This window comes from Lissotriton helveticus, chromosome 5_1 (genome assembly GCF_964261635.1).
Source record: "Lissotriton helveticus chromosome 5_1, aLisHel1.1, whole genome shotgun sequence".
Classification (NCBI taxonomy): Eukaryota; Metazoa; Chordata; class Amphibia; order Caudata; family Salamandridae; genus Lissotriton; species Lissotriton helveticus.
Genome location: NC_136065.1, coordinates 1,673,464,046 through 1,673,485,576, shown reverse-complemented (window position 1 = coordinate 1,673,485,576; position 21,531 = coordinate 1,673,464,046). Strand labels below are relative to the sequence as shown.

General features: G+C 47.9%; 1 protein-coding gene across 1 annotated transcript in view; it reads left to right on the top strand.

The window, feature by feature from the left end:
* CIROP (ciliated left-right organizer metallopeptidase) overlaps positions 1-21,531 on the top strand; it is a 451,682-nt gene that overhangs the window by 300,043 nt on the left and 130,108 nt on the right. The window contains 1 exon segment of the mRNA XM_078640610.1: positions 8,742-8,922. Within this exon segment, the coding sequence (XP_078496736.1) occupies positions 8,742-8,922 (181 nt within the window).

Here is a 21,531-nt window from a genome sequence, read left to right as displayed (position 1 = left end):
AGCGTGACTGGAAAGACTTCTTCGAACAAAAACAAAGTGCAAACATCCAGACCCAACACTACATGGCGAGCTATGCACTGCATGTGATCCAAAGCTCACATGCCACAAACACTTTCTTTTCTTCTTCAGTAGCCCATGTCCAATGAAGCACAGATGCTACTTTTTTAGGTCTAGCATTAGCACGCATGCGCTGTCTGCAAGACCTGCTGTAATCACTCATACCGAGTGGAATGCTGCTTACCATACGCTGACTGCAGCGTCCCTAATCTTTCCCAGCGCCTAATTGGGTAACATACCCGATAGATCACTTCCGTTTCTACCCGAGGAGCACCTCTTAACTACAGATTTATTCTCATTGATAAGTGGCTGTACGCGTTAATACAGGTGCTATTTCTTTTACACCAACGTGTAAACATATACACGTTACTCACATTTCAGAAAACAGGTTGTGAAAAACATTGTGCAGGAGATTTTCAGGAAAACGTAACCATATTAGAATTCTAACGTGTTGTGCATGCTTAGAATGTGATGCAAAGGACAGCAGGCCCACAAAGAAAATGTTGACAACTTCAGAAAAGAAGGGACGCAGTCACCTGAATATCACAACAAGTGATCACTAGAGGAGGCTGAGTTGCCATCAGGAGCCACATAGAACAGTTCCCTCGGGGCACAGGACACGGCAGTGCTGTACTACTTCTATGCTCTCCCAGGCTGCCAACAACAAAAAGTGGGTCAGTGGGCCTAACAGTCAGCCCTCTCATCATTCTCGTGTACACTGGTCTCTTTCGTTCACCTTACTTCATGGTGGGCGGCGGGCGCTATTCAGGGATTTACAGAGTGGGAGGCAGCAACCGGGCAGAAACCAGCTGGCTGTCTACCAGCCCGAAAGCTACCTAGATCTGTCTGCTCTCCGGGCAGGGACTTCTGGGTGCAAGGATACAGCTACTGGCACATAGGCCCCAGACACCGACTAGGATGAGGCGGTGAAGTCCTCTCTGCCCCCTTAAACTTCAAAACCACACGGGACACCCAACTGCTACGGGTGGCGGCTGTCAGTGCAGAGCCCCCATCATCGTCAGTGCGTGTGCCACAAGCCAGGCGCGCAACAACCATTGGGCTGAAAGGGCTTCAGCCCCCCCCCGTCAGGTTCCGTGGGCCGGGCTGAGGCTGCCAGGCAGTAGTCAAGGTTCATCCAGGATATTACTCGATCCGTCCTGAAGCCCTGGCGGTTACAGCTATCCTCTTGTTTATCCTATTTACCCATTTCTTTCTTTTAGTACACCCCCCTGCATGAATGACCCTTTCATTCCTTAATGGCTGTATCTGCATGACAACAGCGGCGAGACTGGCAAAGTTAAAAGTGTTCAAAGGTGTGGAGTAAAGTCAACCTTCCCCTCCCCGTCCGGGAATGAACAGCGTATCCTGCAAACAAAAAGGAATACAGCCACATCACGACAGACTTTTGCAAAGAATGTAGCGGAGTGATGATTGTAAAGTGGGCATATCATTCATGATAAACATAGGGTTGCCACATTTTCAGATGCAAATGGGGAGGAGGCTGGTAAGTGAATAGCAACTAAATCTGCTGTTAGCCTTTTTTTTTTTTAAATACAATTATTCACTCACAACTCTTAACTTTTTTGCTCAGGCAATTTATTTTAATTTATAATGTCACCAAACTAAAATGACAATGGGGTTGAAAATGAACACAGTAAAGAGTGTCACATAAAGTATAGTAGTCTTGAGGAGTTCGCAATGCGCACTCAGATATAATAGACAAAAATAAAAAGTCATCTGGAGCACAGTGAATGTGAAGCTGCAATTATTAGATATAATACACGGGGAATCGAAGTCATAAAGTCAGGTCATCAAAAATGTTTAGAGACAATTATTGAACAGCGAAGAGTAAGACTCTGTTAGCTTTAATAATAATTTAGGAATTGTGTATGTTGCTTGGTAATAATTTTGATGTGATTTATGCAGGGCCACTGAAATTCTGCAGCAGGGGTGAGCCAAATCATGCAGCAAGGTTGAGTACATTATGTTGCATAATGCTGCACATTTTGTGATAGCATTACTATATGAATTTGTAAATTTGACACTTTTTAACACTGTCTAGACATTGGTTGCATCTCATTAATACTAGTTTAAAACTCAAATATAGAAATAAGCAACAGAAAGGTGACCAGTCACCATTTTCAAAAGTCCTTCCACTGCGTGGCAACCTGTTACTGCATTTTTAGTAACTTTTGAACATTTAAGCTAAAAACATTTTTTTTTCTGTTAACATCTGGAGATTGTGAGGCAGTTTATGTGGCAAATGCAGCAAATATTCAACTATGCGAGAAGAAAAACACAGCCATACAGTTGCATACCTCCAGTGTCTATGGATATATACCTGTATTAACTGCCTGGACCTCGTATTTCAAACAAGACTAACTATGAGCTTTTGCTGAGTTCCAAGGTTTTTTTTAACCAGCTGTTACTTAAAAATATCCGCTATTTAGGTAACAGACTGGCCAGGTGCAATCCGATGGGAAATTACAGCATGGAGGGAAAAATGGATGAAAGTGGGGCAGAACCAGTGAGCGAAAGTAACAGGCTATAGGAAAGAGGGAGGGAGCAGGGGGAAAGGCGAGTGTATGAGGGAACTAATCAGTCAGAAAAAGTAATGCTCCGCAAGAAAGAGGAAGGGTAGACATGCAAGGAAGAAGGTAAGAGACAGGGGAGAGCTGACAGTTGAAGATTAGGGCATGGAGGTAAGGGCTGAACTGCAACTGTGGACACTGCTGACATATTTAACCTATATTGCTCACTATAAAGCATACTCATACAGCTCTGGTATCAAAGATTGACACAAAGCGGCATAATCGGGCAGTGTGCTAGGTGAGATGACCCCAGCACTGCCAAAAAGTGGGCAGGCAGGACAATTTTCTTCAGGTTCTGCTCCTTGAAGAGGCCATGCAATGCGCTATCAGTGAGACTGTCGGCATGATGTGCAGCATTTTTCACAGGGTGAAGGGTTAACTGTAATCAGTCATGCTGTGAAACAGACCATGCCCATGCTGTGACAAAAGTCTGGCTTCCAGTTGACAGTTTGTGGTAGGCAAGCATGCCTAGGCAGGTGTTTAGAGCCTCCTATATAAGGCCTTTATTGTTATATATTGAGCAACATCGTGGTGCATTAAACAATATACAAGAGAGGTTTCTGCACAGTTTGCATCCTGAACAATTATTTCAAGGTGCCTTAAAATATAATGATCCTGAAAAAGGAGTCGCAGTGAAGGAAAGCAATTGACCAGGGTCACACAGTTGGAGCATTATAGACAAACAGGTTCTTTGGGTCAGGGCACCACAAAAGCTCCAGGCTGGCCTGAATGGACTATCCACAATTGATGATACACAAGTACTGATTTTCCAGATTACACTCTAATGGTGCAAAAACAGGGGAGAGCATATCTGGAAGTTAAGAAACAACTTACAAGTACATGTTTTCATTCCCCAGCGAACCTGAAAGTCTTGTACAATGAGAAATCACACATCTATACTGATACATCAGCAGTATGGAAATTGGCTGAAGCTCTGACAAACTCGGGAAGCCCTATTTATTCGTCATCCCAGAACAGATTGAAATCCAGACCACAACGTAGGAGATAAACACAAAAGGTTGACTGACCATCCGCTACTCTACACAAGCTGAGAGGGCTGCCGCATCAGTGGAGGCACTCCATGAATCGCTGGACTTGATTATCACCTGTGGCTCAGGAGACAGCACATTGGTGATTAGTGGCACCACAGGTGACCCGGAAACTTTCCTGAATATGGGACTCGTGGCTGATGCTCAGTACGTATGCGCAATAATAAGGCCCACTTGCTGCTCTTAGTTAACCTGGGCTGGGGTATATTGCCTGTTAGCATTCAATCATGGAAACCTTAGGTGGCAGCGCTCTGAAATGCAACTTTTTGGGTGGCTGTGAGCAATGCCAATGTGGACTATTGTAGGGAAAGTGGAGGTACATTAGGGAGAGTGCTGACTGAATAATAAGTGTTAAAGCTAATGTTTCGGGTAGTGTGTATCAGCATAGTAATTGGGGCTCAAGTGCTGCTAGAGAGGGAAGTATGATCTTGCTTTTTCACAGTTGCCTCCTGGATTAAGTCAAATCAAAACTCAATTATGACAACACAGAGGGCTTCATCTTTAGGGAACCTCCAATGAATAGATATGGTCTTCAATTTGGTGGTGGTGGAGTTGGACCCATCGTCCACTCGAGGTTGACTCAGCAAAGAATCCTGCATTAGTGTTCTCATTCTTTCAGCAGATCAGTCACATTTTCTCCTTGCATTAACAGCATCCTCATGTTAGGCAAAACCATCTCTTCTCGCGATCACAGGACTGCTATAAATTAAACTATTTTCTCACAACTAGATAATGGAAGTCTATCTTGGGCTTCCTGCTTTCAAATCATTCAAAACCCTCTTGCATGCCTCATCTGAGGACTGCCCCCTTGCTTCACAATCTCTTCTCACTCACTGCTGTACTGTCTATTGCCTTTGAATGTGAAACAATGTGACTTCAAAGTGTTGTTCCTAGATCTTGGCACTCTCCATAAAACAGATTCTCTGCTTCTTCACCATTGTATCACTCTTTATATTCTTTCCAAAATCCTATGCTTTGCAGTAGCCAACTGCCTACATTCCTTACATTAGGCAAGTACCTAATGAATGCTGATGCTGCTCATTTCTGGCATCAAAACACTGAAACTCTCTGGCTCCCGAGCTCCAAGGACTCCAGTCCTTCACAAAAAAAAGTGCCTTTTCCATATTAGTGCAGTCTCCACCTCTCCTTCATTTACTGCTCAGCACCAGGCTGCTTGGTTAGGGTAAAAGTGCACTTTACATATTATTTTTAATCATTCATTTCATTCAGTAGAACAATAACTATAGAAGTGTGCTTAAACTGCACTATTTGCCACCATTTTTCGAACCACTCTGGGAGGTGGGACGATGGAGGTACCCAAATATCTTCTAAAAGTATTTTGAACGGCTAATGGGTTGAAGCCAATACAATTCACCTCAGGTGTTTTACAGTGCATCATATGTCACTAATTGTTGGTAAAACTGTAATTATAAAAATAAATGTCATGTGAGGGTAGGTAAACTCATTAAATGTTTACTAAAATACAACATTTAATATTTGTTCTACTAGAATTATTTGAAGGAAAGTCCTAAACTTCCTGCAAAACTTGGTAAATACTATTATGAATACATTAATGTTAGAGCCCAACGTGCTTTGAATTGAGCTGTGATGTATCGGCAACAAAATAACCCCTATGCATTATGCCACTACAATGACAGGATGACCCACCAGCAATTTCTAGTCTGACTCTGAATTTGGCTCCGCCTCCAGCATTTGAAGTGTTAGCCCCCCCCCGAAATTTGGTTCTAGTTGCGCCCCTGCCACAAGCTGAAGTCAGTTGGTGTTTCCCCCCACCCCCCACCCCCCGAAGGGAGGAGACAGAGGGACTCTTGTTGCGGTACATTTGCGATGTTCTATTTGGGTTGCTGTGTCTTTTACAACGATATTACGATTTTATGCCAATTTGTCCTAGACCTCCTCTTCACTTTTTTTTTATATAACTGGTTAAGTAACCTTCTTTGTGTGTGAAATAATATCGGGCAGCCATATTGTGTTAACATTAATATACAACACTGAAAATGTTTATCTTTTTGAGGCTTCTCTATAGAGGGACCACAGGAGACAGAAGTTTCTTTCTGTAGATTTTAAAATGCTTTGTGCACAAATAGGTCATTGATAATATGTCATTCTAAATATACTGCAATGAATAAGATCAAATGTGCGTTTGTTTCTGTTTACGATTAAAACCACATTGGCACTGCTTTGTATACTGTGGCACAGTGTCCCATATTTACCAGATTCACACGGTGAACGTTGTCTGAGTTTATGATTAACTTTGCTCTTAAAATATCTAGCAGGCATTGGCAGAGGTAAATCTTTTTGGCCTGTTTGTTGTTAAAATGTGCCCTCCAAAATAACAAAGTGTGTTGAAACTTAGGGCTGTGAACTTCATCTGGTTAACATGGCATCCCTCTCTTTCGTTTTCTCTTCTTTCTTTCAACAACACTCAGTGTTCACTTCTGCTTTACCACTGCCCGTCCACCTTTGTCTTTCTTTCTCTTCAGCTCTCCCTCGCTTCGCCACACATGCTGACAACCATTTCTTTAGCAAACAGCTCTTACCCTCTCTTTCCTTGCCTTTCCTTGCTTCGTTCCCCTGTGAAATGGATCCAAAACCTTTGGCTGCAAATGTCGTCTTTTTCAGACATTTTTCTATTCAAAAGTTTAGCCTCAGGCAGAGAGAAAAAATAAATAAAACTACAACAACAAAATAAATCAAGATAAAGCGGTCACAAAGTGGCCATGTTGGTTTTATTCACAACCAGCGTTAAGGTATCTATATTGTTCCTGCTTACATTTCACATGCTTTACTTAATCTTGCAATCCCTATCAGTGTTTGATATTTCTAGGATGGTGTTACCTTTTTTCCAGCCAGCATATTACTCTTGTCTCCCCTCCCTGATGTGCGGAGGGTGCTGAAGTTTTATCTTGATAAGACTAAAGATATTCGTAGGTCAGACCAATTGTTCATCAATTATGGCTCAGTCAGGACGGGTCTTGCTACCTCTAAACAGTCCATCTCTAGGTGGATTGTGTCCTGCATTCAGTTGTGTTACTGCAAAGCTAATAAGACCTTAGGGGGCAAACCTAAGGCTCATTCCACCAGGGGCAAGGCTGCTACGACAGCTATGCTCCGTAATGTTCCCATTGCAGAGATCTGCAAGGCGGCCACTTGGAAGTCGGTCCATACCTTTGCTAAGCATTACTGCCTGGACTCTGATGCCAGGGCAGACGCTCAGGTTGGGCAGGCTTCGCTGCGGAATCTGTTCGCACAGTAGTGGCGTTATTTTACTCTCCACCGCCGCTTGGTGTGGGGATGGGCTTGCCATTCTATTCACTAGATTATGACTATACACAGAGATCCCCTACTACAGAAGGAGTAGTTTCTGTCCTGTAAGTCCAGTTCTGTAGTAGGGGTATCTCTGTTATAGTCATAAGCGCCCTCCCGCCTCCCCGGTGGAGTGTTGTTCATGATCATAATGCTACAGGTCTGGCGTTTTCTACGCCTTCGAAAAGAACTGAGGCTAAGTTGGACCTGCTATGCATTCTGGGATACTGAGAGAAGGTTCTGGAAGGTTCCTTAAAGGCACAGTATCCTAATTAAGCCACATAATGGCAGCCTATGGGGCTTGTCTGTCCAGGTTCTTCTCTCTATCATTCCTGAGGGATTTTGCTGTTAAGCAAGGGAAATCTGTACAGGCTTTGCTGTTTTGTGGATTTTATGGTGGAATTTCTAGTTGAAGTACTGGACAGTGTAGCCTTTTGGCTGCATTATCTGTCTTTAAATTCTCTCTTAAGTGTCTATGCATTTTCTGCATTTTTTGACACTGTAAGAGATTATTTTTGATTGCTCCGGGGTCCACGCACATGGGCGGGACTATTCACTAGATTATGACTATAACAGAGATACCCCTACTACAGAACTGGAGTTACAGGACAGAAACTACTCCTTCCCATTTTCTGGTTCTCCAGCGGCACAAGGTCATACGAATGGCAATAGCGCTATGCAAATATCATCACTCCACTACATACAAAAAACTAAATTAAAAACATTATCGTTTTCAACACCAGAAGCTCTAGCTTTCACAAATGCAAGACCTATTGCATTGCACAAGCTTGTTTTTGTCATGTTTACTGCTTGGGCAGAGACGGTGGGGGCAGAGAGGAAAGCTTTTTTTAATGTTTCATGCTTGGGCAGACCGTGGGTAAGGGGGGAAAAGAATAAATCATGTTGGGGGCTTTGCCTCCCCCGCCCCAAATGTCACAACATGATTTACAAAGTCCACTTTCCAAATCCGTTGCTACTCTAACTCGGAGGTCAGAAACTCCTAAATGGTTTGCAACTACAATTGATGTCACTAATCATTGACACATTTCTTGCAATTCAGAAATAGGAGGAGGATGTCTCTTTCATGATCCCTCCTAATATGCAATATGGAAAGGATCACATCAAAAACCGTTTTAAGAGTAAAAAAAGAATCCAACTCATAAAAGATGTTGTGCATAAAAGAAATTGCAAGTTTGTGTTTTTGCAAACCCTGTCATTTTGCAAATTGCACCGTTTGTGACTGCAAAAGGGTTTTGAACATTTGCCTCTAAATAACTTCAATTTGTGAAACCATAATAATAGGGCTATGTTACTATTGTAATGATGGGCTGTCTTGTTCTCTGCGGTTTTCTTTGGAAATATGCATACCTTTCTAGCACGGCATGTATTTATTTAGCCCGAGAGGGCTTGTGGAGATCATGACTAGGGAGGAACTAGGCATAGCTGCTGATAATATTACAGGCCATTACCTTTAGAAGGAAGTAACTTTTCATTGGTTACTTCTGTCAGTACTGCTCCAAAAAGGGTAAACATTTCGCATTCAGAAACTTAGAATATTGCCAGCCACTTGGAGTTCCTCAGTCCCCAAAGCGGGGAATATTGAACACTTCTGAATCTGAGAATGATCCCATGCTGTAGGCAAGCCCACATAGACCAGCCTCCCAATGTTACTGGAGCCACTCCAACAGTAACCCTTTAACTCTTCTTTGCTTCACAGGACACAGTTGGCCTCCCATCTTCTCACTGGGAGGCACGGGTACTGCAGGGATCCATCATGACTGCCTCCCTTCCTGATGCACGCTTAATACAGCTGGATGAGATCACCCTGGCAGCCTTTGAAGACACTGGGTGGTACCAGGTGAATAGCAGTGCAGTGGAGAAGCTAGTATGGGGCCAAGGTATGTACTCCCTACTCCTAGTGGTCAGGCACAAATTCTTGTTGCCACAGATTGACCTAGAGGGAAATCTCCTGACTCCTTGACAGAATTGCCTATGAATTGCTGCACGGACTTAGACGGAGTCCATAGCATGGCTTCTGCAAAAGATGTTTATGAATGGGATTTCTCCATATGTTAGCCCTCCTCTGTTTTGAAACTTATTTCTTTAGGAATCCCGATAAGGCTTTGATCTGGGCGCAATTTACTTCCCTTTAAAAATACTCCCGCCCCCCCACCTCCCAAAAAAAATTGGATGTGTAAAATGATTGATTTAGAGCAAGACCGCCATTCCCATTCTCTGCTAGAGTGTTCTATTTGAACTGATACTTACATCACAGGGAGCTATTTGACCTAAAAAAATAGATTAATTGTTTTTGAATAAGAAAAGTAGTTGTTGCATGTTAACATACAGAAAATACTTTTTCACCACCCACAGATTCATGCTGCTGCCTGCAGCCCTGACTATGTCCTTCCACAGTCAGCTAAAAAGTCCATAATAAGGTCGTAGCTCAGCCATTTTAGTCACAAAAAGTCTGTTGCTGTTCGTAAGAGACTGGCTTGTGAAAAATATAGGCTATACAGAAATTGGAGAGCCCTACTCTACCATATGGACTGTGTAGGTTTTTTATAAACAAGCAATAAATGCTTATTTTTAGGTCTCGCCTACGCTGCGCGCATGCACTTCCCTGGCGAGATTTTTGTAAGCCTCACCACACGCTCGTGTGTGTGTTTTGTTTTTGGTTACAGGCTATTGGGCTTTGCGTGCGTCTTTCTAAGAAAGACAGCACGCAATTGGGCAAAGGCATGTGCATGTCCCCCCTTTGCTTTGCCCACGGCCTATTGCTTGCAGTTACGCACACAGGCATCATCTGTTTTGAATTATCGTGCCCAGGCGCATGCCCGATTAATTTAAAACAGATGTTTCACTGTGGCGTGCGCGCACCACTCGCGTGCTTGTCTGCACTTGGTACCGACTTTCTGCAGTTTTACTGTGTAGGGCGCAGAAGACACAGATCTCTGCAAGTGTGAAAGGAACAGCATTGTGTGTAAGGGGTAAATCTCCATTTCAGAAGGGGAATCAACGGTGACTGTTTTCCGCTGAATCAGTGTGTCCTTTTTCACGATGATGCATGCTGCAAGTTGAGCACAGCTCTGATAAATGATCCCAGCATCGCTCAGTGGAAACGGTTTTCAGATTCTCAATCTGCTCTATATGAAGCCCCAACCTTAGACGTTTCCAGGGAGGTTGAAAAGCCATCCCCAGAAATACCATCTATTCTCCTCCTGCGCTATTACGAGGGTGGATATTGGTTGCAGCGAGTTCAGTATGGCACCCCTGCAAGTGTGTGGTTGTTTGTGATTGACATGAAATACTCGTCAATCTGAGAGTTCGCCCCCACTACTGCGCCATTACCGGTCTTAAAATGTATATTACAACTCACTTTTATTCCACGCCATCATCTACCTTACAATGCACATTAAAGCCTCCGCTTCACTATCTTGTGTGTCTTAAAAGGTGCATTACAGCTTACTCATGCCCCTCATCACCCAGTTTTAAATATGCCTGCAAACCCCTGGTCGTAGAGCTAGCCTGACTTAAAAGGTGCACTAAAGGGCACCCACACTTCGCAACATCCTTCTGAAAATGTACATTGCCGCGAACACCTACAGTGCTATCTTCTGTGATTTCAAATATGCATTACAGCTCACCTTTACTTGTATGCCATAAAACGTGTATTACAATTCACCCTTACTTCGCGCAATCATCTGTGTTTTCAAATATGCATTTCAGTTCATCCTTACTCGGTCCCATCCCCAGTCTTAAAACATGCATTACAGCTCACCCTTACATAGTGCTGTCTTCTTTATCTTAAAATGTGCATTACCACCCACCCTTGCTCAGTGCATCATCTGTATCTTAAAATATGCGTTACAACTAATTGCTGCTCCACGCTTTCCGGTCTCACGATGTCCATTACAGCTGATTCTTACTATGCTCAATCCTCTGTACTTAAATGCACAGTACAGCTCACCCGTATCTCAGCCATCCTGTCTTTAAATTGTGCATTTCAACTCCTCCTTACTACTCACTTATTTTCTTAAAATGTGCATTACAGCTCAACCTTATTAAGTGCCATCATGTCTTTCAATATGCATAACAACTGGCACCCTTGCTCTCCTGTCCTTAAATGTACATTACAGCTAACCCTTACTAAGTACCTTCATTTCTTGAACCATGCATTACAGCTCACCCTTACTAAGAGCCATCATGTGTCTTAAACCACGCTTTACAGCTCACACTTACTAAGCGCGATCATCTATCTTAAATCATGCATTACAGCTCACCCTTACTAAGTGCCATTTTGTCTTAAACCATGCTTTACAGCTCACCTTTACTAAGCTCCATCATCTGTCTTAAACCATGCTTTACAACTCACTCTTACTAAGCGCCATCATCTGTCTGTGTGCTCTTGTACAATTAGGCATCTTAAAGTTTTTTTTTTTGGTTTTTTTTTAAAAATCTTTAATTCAAACTTTTCCAGTTATATTACAAAGTGACATCGCATCCCACACATAAAGTACTCAATATAATAGCCGGTGCTTTCTCGACTGCTCGTGATCAGAATGATACTTCGCTATACATGACATTTACATACATATATCGTAAGCAATTCTTACAGGGTCCCTACATTGGAAACAATCTGCAAATATTATCATAGGATGTACACTGTATCGCTCATCCTTTTTCACCATAGGAGATCTACAGTCATCAGCCCTTGTGCTCATCCCATCCCTTAACAATCAGAGCGAGGATCAGGTACTTCACAGTGCAATTCGTTGGCATCCCCAACCTCACCTTCCCCTCCCACTCCCTCTCCGTCAGCGCATACCTGCTGCAATATGTAGGCCTGAAGTGGACCCCATATGTCTTTGGGCCTCGAGGACATTGGTTGTGTTTCAGCATATATTCCAACCTGTTCCTGACAATGTGTCGTATCACGTATCCATTCCTTGAACTTAGGGGCTCTCCCCCTCCCCCATCTGCACGCTATTTTACGTTTAGCTAATAGTAAAGCAATATCCATGAATTTCCTGCTGCCTGTTGGTATATGTGCCGTGTAGCCTAGGAGCATAATGATAGGGTCCTTCTCAAAGCCAACATTCAACATGTTCATCAGTGCTTCATGTATCTGCTCCCAGTATTGCCATATCAGTGGACATTCCCAGGCCAGGCGGTAAAATCCAGCCCCCGGTTGTTTGCATCTTTCACACTGGTCGGTGTCTGATAGTTTGAATCTATACTTCCTTACTGGTGTGTAATAAACTCTGTGCAAAATTTGTAATGTATGATCTTAAATCGACTGCTGGAAGTAATACGTCCCGTTATTTCGCAACAGAACTCCCATTGGTCGTCAGTTATCTCTTGCCCCAAGTCTGCACTCCAGTGTCGCCTGGCCGAACCCGTCACCTCTGGGGCGTGAGTACGGAGACTACCATATATTCCAGATACAATGTGCGTTCCGTCAGTACTACCCAACAGGACGTTCAGGGGCGGCATACCGTCCGGTTCCAGTGAGTAATCAGGGAGGAGAGTCTTCATGCCCTCTCGTAACCGTATATAATAAAAGAGGTCTAGAGGACTATAAAGTCTCTCCAAAGAATTGTTCCTTCGTCCGAAACTCTCCATTCACAAACAGGTCTCCCCATGTCGTCCGCTGAAGACGTTTGCACATTTTTTGGAAGCCAGTTTCTTGTATCACAGTCACTTTGGGGTGGTACGTCAATGGCATACTCTGCGCGTACAGTAGGGGAATCCGCGACTTGTGCAATATTCTCTGCCAAGCCTCGATAGTGCATGATACAGTGGTCGGAGGTGTCTCAAGGACATTGACAGGTCCGTAAACAATCCCGCTTAGTGGTAAAGGTTGTACAATCCAGTCTTCAGCTGCTAATTGCGGCATATATTGCGTGGGCTTGTCCCAGTGATAGAGATAATGTGCTTGAGCGCTCAGATAATATGCCTCAAAATCAGGGATATCGAAGCCCCCCTTGCTAAACTGCTGTGCCATAACCTCCCATCTGAGCCTCGGTTGCTTCCCTCCCCAGACCAGTCTAGTCAGTTCTGATTTAATAGTTTTGAAAAAGAAAGCCCCAGGGTGGTATGGTATATTTAGGAAAAAATACAGCAACCTAGGCAGCACAACCATTTTAATTAGCGAAGCTCTTCCTGCCATAGATAAGGGCAGCGCATTCCAGCGAGTTATGGTGTCCTTAAGCTTCATCATAGCCGTGCCATATTTCATTCGTAACGTCTCATCCTTGTCTCTCGAAACCCGGATCCCCAGGTATTTAAGATCGGAATGGCACCATTCAATAGGGTAATCTATTGGAAATTCGGACACTGCTGGGGTCAGGGAAAAAATGTGCGATTTGCTCCAATTCACAGTGATGCCCGACAGTCTGCCAAAGACTAAGAATTCCCCCAGTAAGGCGTTTAGTCTGTGATGTGGATCAGTGACAGACAACGTCACGACGTCCGCGTAGAGCGAGATCGAGACCTGTCGTTGGAGTCATTGGAATGCACTGTCTCTATGCAATTGCCGTATTCTGCAGGCCAGAGGTTCAATTGCAACAGCAAAGAGAAGGGGGGATAATGGGCACCCCTGTTGAGTGACCAGTGGTCAGCGGAAACCCTACCTGCCACACACAGACTCCTGGGGCCCAGACGCTGTAGTCTCGCCGCGCCGCGCCGCTTCGCTTCATCTCGCGGCCAGCGGCTGGAGACTACAGCTCCCAGGGAGCCAAGCGACAACTTCCGGTTTCCTCACGTTGCGCGCCCGGAGGCGCTACATCAGCAGGTCGCTCCCTCGGTGGAGCGGGGGGCAATCACCAGTGGTCAGCGGAAACCCTACCTGCCACACACAGATTCCTGGGGCCCAGACGCTGTAGTCTCGCCGCGCCGCTTCGCTTCATCTCGCGGCCAGCGGCTGGAGACTACAGCTCCCAGGGAGCCAAGCGACAACTTCCGGTTTCATCACGTTGCGCGCCCAGAGGCGCTACATCAGCAGGTCGCTCCCTCGGTGGAGCGGGGGGCAATCACCAGTGGTCAGCGGAAACCCTACCTGCCACACACAGACTCCTGGGGCCCAGACGCTGTAGTCTCGCCGCGCCGCTTCGCTTCATCTCGCGGCCAGCGGCTGGAGACTACAGCTCCCAGGGAGCCAAGCGACAACTTCCGGTTTCCTCACGTTGCGCGCCCGGAGGCGCTACATCATCAGGTCGCTCCCTCGTGGAGCGGGGGGCAATCACCAGTGGTCAGCGGAAACCCTACCTGCCACACACAGACTCCTGGGGCCCAGACGCTGTAGTCTCGCTGCGCCGCTTCGCTTCATCTCGCGGCCAGTGGCTGGAGACTACAGCTCCCAGGGAGCCAAGCGACAACTTCCGGTTTCCTCACGTTGCGCGCCCGGAGGCGCTACATCAGCAGGTCGCTCTCTCGGTGGAGCGGGGGGCAATCACCAGTGGTCAGCGGAAACCCTACCTGCCACACACAGACTCCTGGGGCCCAGATGCTGTAGTCTCGCCGCGCCCCTTCGCTTCATCTCGCGGCCAGCGGCTGGAGACTACAGCTCCCAGGGAGCCAAGCGACAACTTCCGGTTTCCTCACGTTGCGCGCCCGGAGGCGCTACATCAGCAGGTCGCTCCCTCGGTGGAGCGGGGGGCAATCACCAGTGGTCAGCGGAAACCCTACCTGCCACACACAGACTCCTGGGGCCCAGACGCTGTAGTCTCGCCGCGCCGCGCCGCTTCGCTTCATCTCGCGGCCAGCGGCTGGAGACTACAGCTCCCAGGGAGCCAAGCGACAACTTCCGGTTTCCTCACGTTGCGCGCCCGGAGGCGCTACATCAGCAGGTCGCTCCCTCGGTGGAGCGGGGGGCAATCACCAGTGGTCAGCGGAAACCCTACCTGCCACACACAGATTCCTGGGGCCCAGACGCTGTAGTCTCGCCGCGCCGCTTCGCTTCATCTCGCGGCCAGCGGCTGGAGACTACAGCTCCCAGGGAGCCAAGCGACAACTTCCGGTTTCATCACGTTGCGCGCCCAGAGGCGCTACATCAGCAGGTCGCTCCCTCGGTGGAGCGGGGGGCAATCACCAGTGGTCAGCGGAAACCCTACCTGCCACACACAGACTCCTGGGGCCCAGACGCTGTAGTCTCGCCGCGCCGCTTCGCTTCATCTCGCGGCCAGCGGCTGGAGACTACAGCTCCCAGGGAGCCAAGCGACAACTTCCGGTTTCCTCACGTTGCGCGCCCGGAGGCGCTACATCATCAGGTCGCTCCCTCGTGGAGCGGGGGGCAATCACCAGTGGTCAGCGGAAACCCTACCTGCCACACACAGACTCCTGGGGCCCAGACGCTGTAGTCTCGCTGCGCCGCTTCGCTTCATCTCGCGGCCAGTGGCTGGAGACTACAGCTCCCAGGGAGCCAAGCGACAACTTCCGGTTTCCTCACGTTGCGCGCCCGGAGGCGCTACATCAGCAGGTCGCTCTCTCGGTGGAGCGGGGGGCAATCACCAGTGGTCAGCGGAAACCCTACCTGCCACACACAGACTCCTGGGGCCCAGACGCTGTAGTCTCGCCGCGCCCCTTCGCTTCATCTCGCGGCCAGCGGCTGGAGACTACAGCTCCCAGGGAGCCAAGCGACAACTTCCGGTTTCCTCACGTTGCGCGCCCGGAGGCGCTACATCAGCAGGTCGCTCCCTCGGCGGAGCGGGGGGCAATCACCAGTGGTCAGCGGAAACCCTACCTGCCACACACAGACTCCTGGGGCCCAGGCGCTGTAGTCTCGCCGCACCGCTTCGCTTCATCTCGCGGCCAGCGGCTGGAGACTACAGCTCCCAGGGAGCCAAGCGACAACTTCCGGTTTCCTCACGTTGTGCGCCCGGAGGCGCTACATCAGCAGGTCGCTCCCTCGGTGGAGCGGGGGGCAATCACCAGTGGTCAGCGGAAACCCTACCTACCACACACAGACTCCTGGGGCCCAGATGCTGTAGTCTCGCCGCGCCGCTTCGCTTCATCTCGCGGCCAGCGGCTGGAGACTACAGCTCCCAGGGAGCCAAGCGACAACTTCCGGTTTCCTCACGTTGTGCGCCCGGAGGCGCTACATCAGCAGGTCGCTCCCTCGGTGGAGCGGGGGGCAATCACCAGTGGTCAGCGGAAACCCTACCTACCACACACAGACTCCTGGGGCCCAGACGCTGTAGTCTCGCCGCACCGCTTCGCTTCATCTCGCGGCCAGCGGCTGGAGACTACAGCTCCCAGGGAGCCAAGCGACAACTTCCGGTTTCCTCACGTTGTGCGCCCGGAGGCGCTACATCAGCAGGTCGCTCCCTCGGTGGAGCGGGGGGCAATCACCAGTGGTCAGCGGAAACCCTACCTACCACACACAGACTCCTGGGGCCCAGACGCTGTAGTCTCGCCGCGCCGCTTCGCTTCATCTCGCGGCCAGCGGCTGGAGACTACAGCTCCCAGGGAGCCAAGCGACAACTTCCGGTTTCCTCACGTTGCGCGCCCGGAGGCGCTACATCAGCAGGTTGCTCCCTCGGTGGAGCGGGGGGCAATCACCAGTGGTCAGCGGAAACCCTACCTGCCACACACAGACTCCTGGGGCCCAGACGCTGTAGTCTCGCCGCGCCGCTTCGCTTCATCTTGCGGCCAGCGGCTGGAGACTACAGCTCACAGGGAGCCAAGCGACAACTTCCGGTTTCCTCACGTTGCGCGCCCGGAGGCGCTACATCAGCAGGTCCCTCCCTCGGTGGAGCGGGGGGCAATCACCAGTGGTCAGCGGAAACCCTACCTGCCACACACAGACTCCTGGGGCCCAGACGCTGTAGTCTTGCCACGCCGCTTCGCTTCATCTCGCGGCCAGCGGCTGGAGACTACAGCTCCCAGGGAGCCAAGCGACAACTTCCGGTTTCCTCACGTTGCGCGCCCGGAGGCGCTACATCAGCAGGTCGCTCCCTCCGCGTCGCAGGACGCGCGCGGGCGGCGCCGGGCTGAGCCCGGGCAGAGGGCGGGCCGTCTGTGGCCATCCGGGGCAGGAAGAGGCAGGGCAGGGCCCGTCACCCTGTCCAGGTCAATGGGGAAACGCAAATTCGTAACAAAGCGGGGAGACGGTAAGAAAGCCAAAGTTCCACGTAATTCTGAGTCAATCATCTCTTTCCTTACTTCTGCGGTGGGGGCTTTGACCAACGAAATTGCAAATGCGGAAAAAGAACTGGGACTTGTACAGACTGGTGTGGCTACTATAGATCTCCCGGCTGATCCGCATCTTCATTCACAGTGTCAGTCAGATATGGCTCGTCCCATCCCACTTGAACCTAACATAATTGTGGCGGCCCCTCCATCCACTCGTATGGCTAACCAGTCACCACCCCAACCTAAGGGTAATGCTGTACTACAGGAGCCACAGCAATCCCCTACGTCAAACAGCTCAAAATCCTGTGATATTACACCTTGTCATCAGCCCACACCCATAGTAGACTTAACAGCCTCACAGGGATTCCACACTAATTTGGCAGACGTGGTTGAAGAACTTTTCGAATCCCGGTTGGAACCACTATTGGTAAACATTGCTAAAGACATAGTGGATACCTTGAAATTATGCGTAGAAAATATCCTGCATAAATGTGAACGTATTAACACCTGCCTCAAAGACCTGGAGCGGCATACTCAGGGGAAGCGGGCCCTGGAAAAACATGACTCAAATGGTAGTCACGAGGTGATCATGGCCTCACCCGGGCAGGCAAATAGACTAGGCCCCATAATATGTACAAATCTGCCCAAAGGGACCAAAACATCTCAAGGGGAGGCACAGAAGACCTCAGTTGCGGGGGGCATGTCTGAGCACAGGGTAGCCAACCCACCAGTAAAGGAGCAAAGGAAAAATGGGTTGCACGCTGGACGGAATCACATAGTGGATCTCCCCCCAGATGCAGCACCCCTAGTTGTTAATCTAACAGGGATCCCACGCCTTAATGTCAATCAGAGGGAATCAGAACAGGATCTACTAAACAGAACCAGAAGATGGTGCACACAATTTAGCAGTGGGAGTTCTGACGTGGGAAAAAATATTATCGCTGCAAGAAGGGTGGACTGGGTCGGGCGAAGGGAGAAACGTATTCCTGGTGACTGTGTGATAGTCAATTTTAATAATCCTAACATGGCCAATACACTACTCTGGGACGGATCAGACATAGATGGCGCAGGTATTAGACCCCTGCCACTGGGTTATTTCTATCCACCTCCATCCCATCCACAGCCTAAATTACGACCCCGGCACACCTCATCACTATCAGGTCATTTGGGAAGGGGCGGGGGAAGTGAGACACTATTCCTATCAAGCACACCAGTCTCGTCTGTGGGCGGGGGCAGGGCTTTCTGCCCCGGCATGCACGGTCTCCGATAACCTAGTTGAAACCCAGGCGGACCCTGTTGTGCTAAGTAATAGGTTCTCAACCCTCGCAGTCCCATCTAACTTGGATCTAGTGGATTGACAACTACCCAATGAATGACCTGACCGTACACGAGAACTCCCTTGTAGCCAACCTATGTCATAAACCAACGGTACTGAGCTGGAATGTAGCAGGGCTAAGGAGGAAAGCCGGGGACGATAGATGGGTACATTTTGTAACACAGTATGACATTATGTGTTTTCAGGAGACGTGGGATACAAATGGCAATTTTTATTTAAATGGGTATCGTAGTTTTTCAGTCCAAAGCAACTGCTGGGAGGGGAGGGAGACCCAAAGGTGGCCTGTATACAATCATTGCTATAAAATTGGCAGGCTCCATGAAGAAACTAGATTCATCAGCGGACAGCATTTTGTGTGTGGAATGGGTTAGGCCAAACCTCCCAATAATTTTAATTGTAAATTTCTATAATGCGCCGGATATGGTTTCTGGTAACACACACCTAAGGTCCTTATCCTCTTTTTTTATGTCATTACAAATCACATCAAACAGCTACATTCGAAATCCTGCTCATGGGAGATTTTAACATACACCCCTGTGGATGGGATTGCTTTTCTAAACAACAAATGGCACCCCCGGGTGCAACCAGTCCCCACTTTGAACATACAGCGCAGGGAATGGAGTTGGAAGAACTACTTGCCGACATAAATCTGTTTGAACTAGCAGGGCCCGAGGGGGAAATTAGGGCACCGACGTTCACAGGCAGAGATGCAAATACTGTAATTGATTACATTTTTATTTCAGCGGGACTTGTCGAGGCGGTATCCGCCTCTGAAGTTAAGGTGTCAGCATTTAGTGACCACAATCCCCTGACCCTGACCCTGAACTCTGGGAGTAACATAGCAACCCAGGTTGAGCGTCTGGGCGGCGGTAGTGATTCCAAAGTTCCAAAGGATCGGGTTAGAAGATTAAACTGGTCCAAGGTGGTCCCGGACACATTTTTCCAGCATCTCAATGCAAATGTACAGGCAGATTTTTTAACATGTTCAGACAGTACGGCAGTTGACACCGATATCATTAAATCTTTTTCTAATATTTGTACGCAAGTATGCCAGGACCTAACTCTAAGGAATAAGAGACCTGAAACCGACCGCCCTAGGTGGTTTGATAGGGAATGCTCAAAGGCTCACAAGGGGCTCATGGAGGCCCTTAAACAGCAACCGAGAAATCGGGAGCAGGTGATCCAGTGTAGAAAGATGTATAGATTAACTATTAGTAACCGAAAAAAGTCTATAAAAAATGAGGCTTGGGACAATCTCACATCAATTAACATCCTTAGAGATAGTTCTAAATTCTGGGCTGTGATCAATCACCCCTATTTTGCTGAGGAGGAGAACTCCATCATGGATTGTGTAATCCCAGAGGAAGATTGGGTTGTCCACTTCAGCAAAATATACAATAGCGAAGAACCACTAGCCCCAGATAGTCTCTATCAGTCCACGGTCCCTCCTGTCCCCCTTCAGTTTAGTGAGCATGAGGTTAGCAGGGCCATCCTGGAGATGACAAAATGTAAGGCCCCGGGCCCAGACGGTGTCCCCGCAGATCTCTATAGGTCACCCTTGATCACGTGGGCAAGAATACTTACTAATGTTTTTAATTCCTCTATAACAGCTGGGTTTCCCAAATCATGGTCCTCTTCTACCATTATTCCCATCTACAAGAAAGGTCCCCGAACAGATCCGGCCTGTTACAGGCCAATATCACTTATTGACTCAGCCGTTAAAATTCTACGCAGAGTCATATTACAGAGATTGGGGGATTTTATTGAGGAGAAGGGGGTCCTTTCAGACCTGCAGTATGGGTTTAGGGCTAGGAGAGGAACCATGGACCAGTGCTTGAATCTACTCATGCTGGTTGGCAAATACACCAAGGCCAAGGAGGGCAACCTATATATGGCGTTTATGGGCCTCTCCTCGGCCTTCGACTTGGTCAATCGAACCAAGTTATGGCCCATGCTTGTTAGCCTGGGCATTGATCCACCACTGGTTAACTTTCTAGCGGTACTTCATTCAGATTTGACAGCCTCCATCAGAATTGATCGGGAGGGCAAGTGTACTCGACCATTTCGCTCTAAAAGGGGTGTTAGACAGGGCTGCATATTGGCCCCCCTCCTTTTTACTCTTTATATTAATTCACTAGGTAAAGAGCTGGAGCACTCAACACCCGATATTCCACGTGTAGGGGATTCCCTGGTGCCCACACTACTTTACGCGGATGACGCGGCGCTCCTAGCCCGAACAGGGATCGGGTTACAGAAACTCCTCGATTCATTTGGTGAGTTCATGGGATCACTTGATCTGGTGATTAATAACAAAAAATCCCAGATCATGGTGGCAGGAAAGCGCCCGAAAACACAAAAGGGGAAGTCGTTTACCTGCACTGGTGAGGGGGTGACTAGGGTACCAGTCTTTACCTATTTGGGTGTTATCTTTGAAGAGGGGGGATCTTGGACGGCCCAACTAAATGCCAAATGTCTCGCAGTCAAGAGATCAACCTCAGCTCTATTGAGCTTTGCAAAGAGATTGGGCTCTCGCCCGATGGATGCCCTCTTGAAAGTGTACAAAACAAAATGTCTGTCCATGGCCAAGTATGGTGCTCCCTTGTGGGGTTTTTCGCCACAAGGCAAAATACAAATTGCAGAAAATACTTTCCTCAGAACATTGCTTGGAGTCCCACAATCAACACCAGTCTTCTCCATGCACACTGAGTTAGGTATAGGCTATGTTACTGATGTGCTACAGCTGGCCCCTTTAGTCTATTGGGCAAAAACCTGGTTAAACAACGAGATCCCCTTGGACCATTGTATCCTCAAGGATTGTATGGCGCTCGACAAAGCGTCAAAAATTCCCTGGCTAGCATACATTAAGTATACTGTGAACAAAATGGGCAGGCCAGACCTTTACAATCACCCGACCAACATAGTTAAAGGGGACATAAAATGGATCAAGGAAAACTTTTTGTCCAGGGCGTATCAGGCTAGGGAGGAGGAGGAACTAATCAAGCCAAAAGTTAGAGCAAACTTTTTGCTCTTAACCACT